This window comes from Protopterus annectens, chromosome 13.part0 (genome assembly GCF_019279795.1).
Source record: "Protopterus annectens isolate FY-2018-M chromosome 13.part0, PAN1.0, whole genome shotgun sequence".
NCBI classification, from domain to species: Eukaryota; Metazoa; Chordata; order Ceratodontiformes; family Protopteridae; genus Protopterus; species Protopterus annectens.
The window spans coordinates 55,598,209-55,611,227 of record NC_056747.1 but is presented as its reverse complement, the minus strand read 5'-3'; the positions used below and the strand labels follow the sequence as shown (position 1 = coordinate 55,611,227).

The 13,019-nt window shown below is 37.3% G+C and overlaps 1 protein-coding gene across 1 annotated transcript in view; it reads right to left on the bottom strand.

Annotated features, from left to right (window-relative positions):
* Nucleotides 1-13,019, bottom strand: part of LOC122817578 (fibrillin-2-like) — an 824,173-nt gene that overhangs the window by 194,167 nt on the left and 616,987 nt on the right. The window contains exons 29-34 of the mRNA XM_044090614.1: nt 10,400-10,522; nt 8,970-9,095; nt 8,275-8,400; nt 4,496-4,618; nt 1,707-1,829; nt 358-483 (exon numbers count right to left, since the gene is read on the bottom strand). Coding sequence (XP_043946549.1) covers nt 358-483; nt 1,707-1,829; nt 4,496-4,618; nt 8,275-8,400; nt 8,970-9,095; nt 10,400-10,522 — 747 coding nt within the window. The remainder of the gene's footprint in view (nt 1-357; nt 484-1,706; nt 1,830-4,495; nt 4,619-8,274; nt 8,401-8,969; nt 9,096-10,399; nt 10,523-13,019) is intronic.

Sequence of the window (13,019 nt, the reverse complement as noted above, 5' to 3'; positions counted from 1 at the left end):
TGGCCCCTGGTCTCCACTGGAAAACTGCATGCTGGGACATGTGACTCACACCCATTTTCCCCTTCAGAGTGAAGTTACGCCTCATCATTCTTTTCCCTTCTTACTTTTCTCCCCCAAATGCTAAACAGGTATTCAAACCTGTGCCATCTGGGACGTAGTTAGGGTTCTCTCCTTTTATTTCCCAGAGACAAGAAAGTAGAGTGTTTATATCGTAAACATCAGATATTCTAGTGAAGTAAAAAAAAACATCTCTGCATATAGAAACATATTTATCAAACTAATTTGGAAATAGAGAAAATACAAAACTGTAGTTCCTGCACAGTGCGATATATAGGCCTATTCAGAGCAGTCCAATACCTTGACAAGCTTTGCTGTCCTCAGTCGGTGTGAAGCCCATCTCACACTCACAACGATATCCTCCTGGTGCATTCAGGCACTGACCATTTTCGCAGAGATTGACATTGTCTGCACATTCATCAACATCTGAAAAAAAAAACAGGCCATTAATTTTGTCCAAAAGGACTTTTTATGCATTTGCTTATGACACTATGCTAGTAGCCAGTGAATTAATACCAGTGCAAACCACTCTGCATTACACATGCTTGTTGGCAATCAAAAATGAGTACCTAATAAATTCAATATGGTGGGATGAAATGGATAATACAGGATGAATCCACAGCATATAAGAAGCATATCTTGTTAAGCCAGCTGAGGTATTTGCCAACTATAAATAAGCAGGGCGCACACCTAAACTAAAACATGACTCTTTCAGACTGCATGGAATGCAGTGTCCAAAACTAAGACTGGACTGGACATAGTGTGTGTGGTTAAATTGTATACATGGTTAAAGGTAAGCTCTTTTCTTCAGCCAGTATTAATGTAACAGAATGAATGATATACTTCCTGTCATTTGGCAGCAGGAAAGGCAAAAATAATATTTCAATATAACAAGATTGAAAAACAGGCTACATGAATAGGTACATCATTGCAAAATATTTTTGCTCCACTTTTGGACAACAATACAGCTGAGATTAGTTAATTACAATTCATAACTTGTCTTTGGACTTCATCAGAAGCTTTGAAGCCATTTTTGTCACATACGAAATATGAACCAGATAAGAAACTTTAAACTTCAGGGCAACTGCTATTGCTGATTTCAGGGAAAATGAAAGAAATCACTGATAAACTATCATTGTTGGTGTCTCTAACTACTGCCAAATGAAATCTGGAATTGCTGACATTATCAAATGTTCAAAAAAAAAAGACTACCTGAAGAATAGTCAAAAGACTAAGAGAGATCTACCCAATGGCTGACCGTCCCATTGCTTTTGTATTTCATAAATATTTTAAGAAAAATATTTTCTCAGGGTACCTTGTTGTGCCACATATATGCATGTGTGTGCGGGCATGTGTATGGGCAAGTATGTATGTGTGAGTGCATCTGACTGCGTGTATGTATGTATGTATATATATATATATATATATATATATATATATATATATATATATGTGTGTGTGTGTGTGTGTGTACATGCATGCCAATATGCTTATTAAAAAGAAGTTTTTCAAAGTTTGCAACATGATATTACTCTCTGCCTGTTATTCTTTATTTAAATTTCTCCAAATGCATGTAATACTGTAACAATGATAAGAGGAATACACTATTTCAAACATGTAACAATTATTACTGTGCCGTAGTTTCTTACCTACACAAGAGAAACCATCACCACTGAAGCCTTCCTTGCAGGTACAACGGAATGAGCCTGGAGTGTTGAGACAGTTAGCATTGATGTTGCAGTTGTGTTCTTCTGTCGTGCATTCATCCAGATCTAAAAGTCAAGCAAAAAGACGTGATGACGGAATGTACACAGAATCAAGACATCAATTTAGTGACTCCAAACAACATAAGGACAAAGATGTTTTCATCTGAAATCAACAGGGTTTCAAAACAATACAGTAAGCCATAAGAAAAACAGAGCCATCCTGTCAAACATCTGCTTTCCTGAAAAACTTTCACGTATGAAGCTTATTCAATTTATGTTAAAGGACATTAGCAAGGCCATCCTGTCAAACATCTGCTTTCCTGAAAAACTTTCTAGTTTTTCACATATGAAGCTTATCCAATTTATGTTAAAGGACATTAGCAAAGGGAGGATTCTTCCATTCATGTCAGAGCCAGCCAAGTCAAAAGTCTGTGCTGCATTGCTTGTAATGTTTCGATCTGATATTTTGCAAAATACGTTAGTCACCTACACTGTGTTCATATATCCCATCACAAGGAAAGGGAAGCAAAAACTTCTAAAAAAAATTAAGCTGGTCAGGCCAGCCTACCACTGTCTATGGCATCAGAAATGAGTCTGGGGTGTTGGGAGAGTTGTTTCTGTCAACAGGAGTATCTAACTGTTACTCAATGCTGCTTTTACAATGTCTGGAGAAGTCTATAATCTGATGGGCAGCATCATGAGGAATGGGGGGGAGAAAGGATGTCTAAATCATGGTATGTGGGTGCATATGACACATATATGTGCTCTAATTACTGCACTGAGCCCCACTGAGTTCTTCTTCCCCCAATTCCGGGAATTTAAAGCTCTCAAGTTAGAACCCCTAGGACACTGGATATATCTAGAATTACAAGTAAGGAATGGAGTTATAAAGCAATCTTCATACACATATTTATATATAAATAGATAACATTAAAGTTGCTTGGTTCCACCTTACTGGCAAACAGCAAAGACAGTGAAAGTGCGTTCATTAATCTTTATCTTTAAGACCACATTTCCATAATCTGTAGCAGCCTACCTTATTAGCTTAAACATGCGAACACTTGCAACATAATTTGATGTATAGATCAATTTTTAATGATAAACACAAAATCTCATTGTGAGAGTTCTACCCCCAGAGGGTCATTTTCACCACAAAATAGTCACTTGGGCATGATTTGGATAAACTTTTTTCAGTTTAATAGGTTATTTGCTCCTTAAATTATATTTGATTGGTAAATTTCACACTGGCAGACAAGCAGATGTGATCCTCCTGTCTTCCTACTGGTTGTTCCAGACTGAAACTTTACAGGATTGTCTAGATATTGTGGAACATGCCCAGATGGAGTGGTTTGTTTCACATTTGTAGTTCACATTTTTTTAAGAGAGCCTTTCCATTTGAGTGGCTATGTTTCCTCCCACAACCATTGTCTCAGTTTAATTTGAGGCCAAGACAGGAGAACATGGATAATAGACATCATGCTATGTCAAGGCTAGTCACTTGATGGTGTAAATATTGTCTGTAGGTGATCTGAATTGGTCATACAGATAGAGTCATTACTATTTTCTATTTAATAAATGTAATACAGTGTCCCAAGGATCTACATTATACATTTCACTGTAATGCAAACATTCACTGTCCAATCTAGAAGTGGATTAGAAATGTCTACTGCATACATGAATGAACATGCAATATTAGGTATGTAATCTGCACAAGTACTTAAATGAGCCCACAGAGGAAAACAAAAGAAGTTTGAGCTTAACATATTTGTTAAGGTAGAATCACATGCTGGTGTTATTTATACACACACACACACACACACACACACACAGACACACACAGACACACACACACACACACACACACACACACACACACACACACACACATGCATCTCATTCTTCTTCATCAGTTTTGATGTAGACAATGTAGCCAGGTATATGATAAATAAACCACTGTCCCAAATGTGACAGACTCCATACGGCAATGTCAGCCTGACACTAGCCAACTTGTGTACACCCAGCTACTAACACTGCATCCTCTTTTAGTGCACCTCCAAAGTAGTTATGCTTACTGTCCCACTGAGCAACACATGGCATGCAGTAACACTTTAATGCACTTGTTAAATCTTAGTCAATGAAGAGCACACACACACACACACACACACACACACACACACACACACACACACACACACACACACACACACACACATACACACACACACACACACATGCATACTCACACACATAAGGTCTCATCTTTCGTATCTCAAAGTGCTTAACAATTTCATTTTTAAACATGCATAATTCAGTGCACCGGTTATGCTCAGGTAGACAGTATGCAGAATAGGAAGTTAACAAAACGCAAAAACTCAGGTGTGTTTATGGACGGCATGTAAATTCCACAACATCAGCCGTGGTGATAATAATGTTGTTTTCAAGGATGAAGAAGGTTGATGAACACTTCTATCATTAACAGAAGATTAGCTGCGCATTTTGCTTACAGCTGGAGGAAAATGTCTTGCCTAGTTATTTAAGTATATCTCTATTACTACACCAAAAGAGACAACCAAGGCTGTAGCTGCAGAAATGCTGGCATGCAGTATTGGCAACAAAGATGAAGTTTCTATGTTGTGCTTGTAAAAATGCTCTATGATATACTATGATATCCTAAATGCAAAATGAAGAAAGTCTTTGCAATTTGTTCTGCAATAAATCAATGGTGCACATACCGACACACTTAAAGCCATCTCCAATCCAGCCGGTCTGACACTTGCACTTGAAACTGCTAGGTACGTTGATGCAAACTGCATGCATGTCACAGTTATGAGCTCCAACTTCACATTCATTAACATCTAAAATATAAACAAAGGGGAGAAAAGTCAGTCAATGAACGGCACAGACACCAAGCAACAGAATGTCACTAAGTAACATGATCACTGCAACTGTCATTAAGTCTTTGAAGTAAATAACAAATTTCAATGCAGTAACATGGCTTAAACAATATTCTCCCTTTAGGTGTGCATGCTGGTTATGTTTATAATAATACACTGGGTCCATATGAGTTTTCTAACTTTAGAATTGTTGAGTTCTTGAGCTATCTTCACCACATACTATCTAGTTTACTTCTCTCACCATGAAGTGTATAACTACATTGTAACTGCATTTATAAAATGGATTTCATTTTAAATATTGCATGTAATATAACTGATATTTTGAGGGCTCAGTTGAAACAAATTTCAATTTTATTCATCAGTTTTAGTGCTTTTGCCCAATTAAACGACTTCTTTTCAGAACTACTTTATCCTGCTTGTGGTCTCAACATAACGTTATCGCTTTGGTTCTTGGTTCTTAGAGTTACACATTCAGCTACTGCTTAGATACTTGACATTTTGCTGGTTAACACCCTATGATTCAGATAAACCCTTTGTATTTTGCAGGACCTAATACGAGAAGGTGGAAGTGAACTGCTGTTGTTGGCTTGCCCATCTTGGGGGTAGTAAGGTGGATCAACTTGTTATACTGCCCTTAGTAGGGGCAGTACTTAAATGCAGTAGCAGAACAGGTTACAATATGTGCATGAGTGACACAGCATAGTAGTTAGAGCCCTGCACATGTGTAGAAGTCAGAGGCCTGCACATGTGTAGAAATTTGAGGCCTGCACATGTGTAGAAGTCAGAGGCCTGCAGATGTGAAGAAGTCAGAGGCCTGCACATGTGAAGAAGTCAGAGGCCTGCACATGTATAGAAGTTTGCATGCATCACAGGCCAGTAATAGGTCCTTAATGGAGCACACATCAGATCCTTGAGAAGGTGAGATAGGGCTTATATTCAACACTGGAAGGGGACAAAGCAATGAATTCCCTTCTTGGCTACATGGACGACAGCCCTGCTTGTGGACTCTCACCCCGCTCTGAGCAAACTGACTTAGCATTAATTGGGGGGGGGGCGATGCTTGCCAGGCATGAAGGGGGAAGAGCATACAAAATGACCCCTTAGTGGCTAATTTTCTGATAATATTCTGATGTAAAGTAACAATTCATAAAAAGAGTGTTTTAGAAAACAAAGTGTTTATATGGAAAGTCATGGATGGACTGCAGAGAAGCAGATTTCAGAGAGTGGATATTAACATCTTAAAATGGTAAGACAGTTTTTACTTTTTTTTTTTTTTTGTAGTTTTTGCTAATTGAAAAAGGCTCAGTACTTTCAGTACTTTCCTTATTTTATGGAGTGACTTTGGAGCAGAGGTGTAGTTAAGTCCCTTATTTGTAGGCACACAGTATGTAAGTCGCAGTTACAGAGCTCATACTCAAGTCAAGAGAATCCAACTCATCTGAATCTTTTTGCATTGATCCACTAAGCATAACGCCAACCAGGGTGAGAGATGTCACTTAATAAAATATATTAAGTTTACAAATGGGAGACCTATATGCACATGTTTCAAATGAGGTGCAGGAATGAAACCTCATAATCGCATTTATGGACCATAGACATACTAACATGTTTTACAGGGTGCTGTTCAGTATTTGTAAGAGCAATCATTGATTTTCAATGCATTTTGCATTTTGGCAAACTTATTTGATTAATGTATGCAGAAATTAAAAATAGACTATATATGTGTGTGTTTGAATGTGTATACATGTGTGTGTGTGTGTGTGTGTGCCTGTATGGGCATCTGCATTTGTGTGAATATATGAGTGTATGTTTATTTGCATGTTTGTGTGTGGGGGGTTTGGGTTTGGGGTGACTTTATGATGTTTGGGGTGAGACTGGTAAAAGGAAGAAAAGGAGGTTTCACTTATTCCCAACTGTTGTGTGATCACAGAGGTAGTACGTATAAGTAGTGGCAGATGGAGGTGTGCAGGGCGGCCTGCCCCCTCTGCAAAACACTGTTATTGTTTCGATCACTTGAGCCGTTTGATGTTTTGGCTTGCTATTCTGAAAGGTTGATTTAGGAAATTATAGTTTGATGTATTTGCCTTGTTTCCTACACTTTGGGTTCAACAGTTACAGCCGTGGTACTTTGTTCAACAAAATGAGTTGTTTGGCCAGCATGACAAAATCCTTCCTCCCCTGGATAGTGAACACAGATGATTTACAAACATCCTACTTCTGTACAAGGCTATCATTCATAACACATCCATGGGTCATCTGGATAGGCTGGACTGCAATGCAATGTGATGCACACGTAGGTCACCTGAATGGGCATGCACTGCAATGCAATGTGTTACACATGTGGGTCACCTGGATGGGCATGCACTGTAATGCAATGTGTAACACATGTGGGTCACCTGGATGGGCATGCACTGCAATGCAATGTGTAACACATGTGGGTCACCTGGATGGGCATGCACTGCAATGCAATGTGTAACACATGTAGGTCACCTGGATGGTCATGCACTGCGATGCAGTGTGTTACACATGTGAGTCACTTGGATGGGCATGCAGTCTGCTACTCATCTGTTTAATCAGATCAGACTGATTGATGCTACCAAGAGAAGTGGGAATAAGGATATGTTGGTCAGGTATACATTCTGGCCTCGATAATCGCACCATTTCAGTTAGATATATGGACAAAAAATGGCACTGGCAGGACCACATTCTTTCTTTCCTTTACACAGGTTAGGCTAAAAAGAGTATTCAGAGGGCCACAAATAAACTGGCTAATACAAAATGAAGAACAGTAAACACTACAAGGGCAACATACATATACCATATGATGAAAATTAAATGCTATAATCTGAAACATGATGAGAAACCACATCTGCAGCAGTCAATGAAAGTCTTAGTGCAGGAATAAACATCTGATTTGCCCTCCCCAAACTAGAAACATAAACATAAAAAGTTAAAGCATGTAAATTATTAATTCAAGAAAGTCACAAAAGAATACAGAAGTTGAAAGATTAATTTTTGAAATTGTATGGCAATTTATGGACTGCAGCTTCCCCAGTCACAAGTGTAGACATTCACCACTCACCACAGGGCTCTGCATTTTTCTACTTACTGTAACTTTTTAATGACTTGAGTTGGAATTTTTTAGAGACATTTAGCATTCAAAAAAGATGTCTCTTGAGATTCTTATGTCAGATGTCTGTGTGCTTTGTCTGAGTTTTGTGACAACTTTATATGTTCTTATCAATTGTTAGAGGACAGTCAACTCCCTTCAGAATGTTGTGAAGGAGATGTGCCACTGAGATGTTATATCATTCCTTCATGGGCATCACTTTTATAACAGTGGATTTTCTCATTCATTCACTCAGTATTACTGCTGTGGTGATGTTATTTCTACATAAGCAGATCACAGAGACTACCATCTTTTATTGATCGGAAGGAGGTTATATATTCATATCACTAGCAAAGTCTTCCTGGTCTAGTCTGGCAAGCTACTGTTTATGCGGATCAAGGTGTGTTTTCTGTAATAAGAAGGTATTATATCCTGCAAGCATTTCAGATAAAAAAAAATAGAAACTGCTCTTTTTTCAGAAAGATATTTTGGAATTGTGTTACATTACCTGTACAACCGGTTGTGCCCTTTTTGACAAAGTAACCCAGCTGGCAGTGGCAAATGAAGGATCCCTTGGTGTTTTCACACTCTCCGTGCAAACAAATATTAGGGTTCAAGTCACACTCGTTCACATCTGAGGAAAAAAAAAGAAAATATTACTAAATAACAAAAATACATTATCCAGTTCAAAGCAAAATGTAAACATTGTAGGGGGGAAATGAATACGTAGATTATTATTTTTTTGGAAATACTCAAATTAGACATTTTTTTTCAGAATTCTGGTCATATTCTCCCCAAAACCTAATATAAACAAATGAAGAAATGGCAGTTTTGTCTGTCACTGCTCTTCCAGTCTATGTATGTCGCTCGCTAGTTGCAGTTTACTACAAGATAGTCGACCCAAAATACAGAATCACATTTGATGGGAGCAGCCCATCTAACAACCTAAATATCTGTTGGGTTCTGCTTCAGATGTTAACCCAAAATGGTATGGTTCTTGTGCCAATGGTGTAGCCAATTAGTTTTCCCATGAGTTCAGCATATGCAATGCAGCAAACATTCACAGTTATGAATAAATTATATAATAATAAAACAAACCAGCAAACAAAAAATAATATGTGTATTTATAAGGAGTCTCAAAATGCACAATGGAAAATTAGCAATCAAATAAAAGCAATGAACAAAATAAATGTTTTCACTCACCAATACAGACATTCATATCCATGGATGCCATGAACCCATCGAAGCACAGACAACGGTAGCCCCCTGGGATGTTTGTGCACTGTCCACCATCACAGATGTCAGGGTTGTCCTCACACTCATCAATATCTATTAAAATACAAAATAAACATTAGTCATGCGACAATACAAAAACGTTCTTCAATTACTGTGTTTTATAAAAACAATTGAGAGTGTGACAGTACGAGATATGACTAAGAGTGACATACAACAAGTAAAGTTTAATGTTTGTTTATAGAAGGCATCATATGTTCCTGTAAATACTTCTGTGATGGAGCAGAGCATGGTAGCTGGTAGCTGATAGCTACTGGGCTAATGTACATCTATGCTCTAGAGTACAAGATAGCTGGAAAAGTCTACTTAAATGAATTTTTCCCTGTGGTAGACTGAACTTGGAGTTTATTTTAATAAGGTGGGATACAGAAGTTCAGCTAATGTAGGAGCAAAGGTCCTCCACAGAAAACTGTATTTTAGTTTTTCCCTTCTACTGTCTTATTTTGGCTACTACCATTTTTAAGATGAGAGCTTGTTTATATTGTAGATGCATTCAGTGAAATTACTCAGACATATTTCAGTTTGTAAACATCCAGACTTTGATTTCATTTAATTCTGTGCAGTAAACACTAATTCAATGTCTGTCCATAACAAGATATAACATTTAATTAAAGTATAGTTGCAACCACTAAAAGACATTTGGCCAACTTTTTTTTTTTTTTAGTAATTTTTATTCTTCAGTCCAGCTGCTCAGCAAACCAAGCAACAGTTAAGTATGTCATAAAAGACACACTGTCAACAGCATCCATGTGTGCGCCTTTGTTTTTATGTGAATGTCACTTTCTTGGATACAATGCATAATCAAGCTGTACAGCTCTGACAGAAAGCAGGAATAGCTCTCAACCATGGGCTACTAATGACATGCATTTATAACGAGACTATATGCATTTTTTTCTAGACCAATTGCCTTACAGCATCTATGTACATGCAGTGACGTGCATTTACAATGTGACTACACTGTGTTTTTTTCTAGACCAATTCTCTTACAGCATCTATGTACATGCAGTGAAGTGCATTTACATGACTGCACTGTGTTTTTTTCTAGACCAGTTCTCTTAACAGCATCTATGTACCTACAAATTATTTTTACCTTATGTAAAATAGTTCAACTGACAATCTAGAAACAAATTACATCCCAGAAAACACTTTATTTGGAAACATACAAAACTACATCAGTGTTTAAAACCTCTAACCATTTTAAGCTTTTAAAAGCAAGATCTATTTTTTTTCTTTTTTTTTTTTTTAGTTTGTGTCCTTGAAAAAGGAGCACTCCCCTCCCAAATGATCTTCCCATTGCAGTGACTCATTTGCCAGATCTAACAAATTCAAAAGCAGCTTACCTGAACAGGTTCTTTTATCAGGCATCAGTGCATATCCTTCACTACAACTGCATTCATAGCTGCCATCGGAGTTTGTGCAGTGGGTATCACATCCGCCGTTCATGATGGTGCATTCATCAATATCTATAGGAAATAATACGTCATGTCACTGCATGTATGTACAAAAAAGGTGCATGACTCAAAAAAATATGAAATGAAAAACTGCTGTATGAGGTTCATACTGCAAAGTAAGGTGCCTGGGATATATACATGAAGTATAACAAACTGATCTGTCATATATTTTAATTACCACAAACCTACATACATGCATAAGTATATACATACATATATGCATGTATGCATACATATGTGCATGCATACATACATACATATGTACGTACGTACATATAATGGAGTGTTGTCAACAGCCTGAAATGTGCAGCTTCTGTTTTAAAAAGACAGCTATGAAATTGTTGATAGTCCCTAACTCTGTGGCGTAAGTGTAGGTCCAGACTATTTCTTTTTTGATCAGTGCCACATACAAAGCCAAGTCTGAAAAACCATGGCAATAACAGTAATGAATGTCTAAAGATGAATTAAGCCATGGCAAGTACAAAATGGCATGTACGTAAGCAAACAAAATGACTAGGAATGACACTATATAAAGACAGGTATATTTTTGCCTTAGTTATAAATTCAATACAATATTACATGCATTACAGAAATCAATATATAGTAGAAAGTATGGGTTATAGGCAGTTTGTCCTCATCCTAATCAATATATAGTAGACAGTATGGGTTATAGGCAGTTTATCCTCAGCCTAATCAATATATAGTAGACAGTATGGGTTATAGGCAGTTTATCCTCAGCCTAATCAATATATAGTAGACAGTATGGGTTATAGGCAGTTTGTCCTCAGCCTAATCAATATATAGTAGACAGTATGGGTTATAGGCAGTTTGTCCTCAGCTTAATCAATATATAGTAGACAGTATGGGTTATAGGCAGTTTGTCCTCAGCCTAATCAATATATAGTAGACAGTATGGGTTATAGGCAGTTTATCCTCAGCCTAATCAATATATAGTAGACAGTATGGGTTATAGGCAGTTTGTCCTCAGCCTAATCAATATATAGTAGACAGTATGGGTTATAGGCAGTTTGTCCTCAGCCTAATCAATATATAGTAGACAGTATGGGTTATAGGCAGTTTGTCCTCAGCCTAATCAATATATAGTAGACAGTATGGGTTATAGGCAGTTTGGCCTCAGCCTAATCAATATATAGTAGACAGTATGGGTTATAGGCAGTTTATCCTCAGCCTAATCAATATATAATAGACAGTATGGGTTGCAGGCAATAATACAGCAAGCTTGTGTTCTGTGGTTAATAAGACCTGTATCAGTCCACATTCAGTTTGAATTGGGGAGATAGGTAAAACTGAATGAGCTACGCATCTTAATGACATATTTCTTTTTATACATCTTGAAATAGTTATGCTATACTCCTGATTATTAACACTAGCTAACATTGTATTGCTATGTAATGCCTTGTAATAATCCTGTAACATTGCTGTTTAATGCTAATTTATAATGAAAATTGTATAATATGTTGGAACTTTTCTCCCCGGGCCTCAGCTGAAAAAGGGCTCTTCAGCTCATTTGGATAATCCCAGTCAACAAATGTAAAATAAAATAAATAAATAAAATTAACAAGCAGGATATAAGCTCTATGACTCAAAATGACTTGAATATATACATTCTATCCCCTTTTTACTGAAGACCCTCCCCATTTACCTTAATCCCAGTGGATTAATCTATGAATAAGATCTTCCAACAAAGCCTTTAGCCAACAGACACAAAGTGTAATCAGCTGAATAGCAAGCTGTTTAAGTGAGGGATTTTCTCTTCTGTAGAAACATGCAACTGGAACCTTGCAAAGGATGCTAAAATGCTCTGCAGAAGACCCATTATGTTCCTATGGCCCCATCCCTTTTAAGTTTCCCTCTCTGTTACCCTGCCCCATTACTGATTAGCTTCTTACTTGACACCGCCCAGTTTTCAGCTCACTACCTACTTATCCTTTCATATATGGAGAGAGAGACTGAGACTGATAGACAGAAAGAGACAAATGGAAAAATAAAAAATGAATAACAGACTAGCAAAAAAAAGAATATCAATAGTTATCATGCCCTTCTAAGTTAAGCTGATATTTTTGCATATGTTTAGGATGTTTCAGAATGATTTTAAAATCAGTACTTTGATGGGGAGGGCCAGTAAAGTCTGCTGATGTCACGGATGTTGATTCCCCTGATGTGATCAGATGAAATTGATTTGATACCCTGCTCTTGAGCTATGTTTTTAAGATGTCATTCATTACATCAGGTCCTCACATGTCTGTATTAATCATCATGAAATCAAAGGCTTGTTTCTTATGAAAGGTGCTAGAAAAACATTTCCATTGTTTTCTGCTTCCAGCCAGTAGGTACTGCTGTTCCACAAAGGAAGTACTACCTAACAAGTATTTTACTCTTTTTTATTTTGCCTCTTAATTTCATCAGCTAAATCTAATTATTCTCCACTGATTAGTATAACACAGTACTGATGTCTGTATTCACTGAATAGTATCCCTTCCTCCAATTA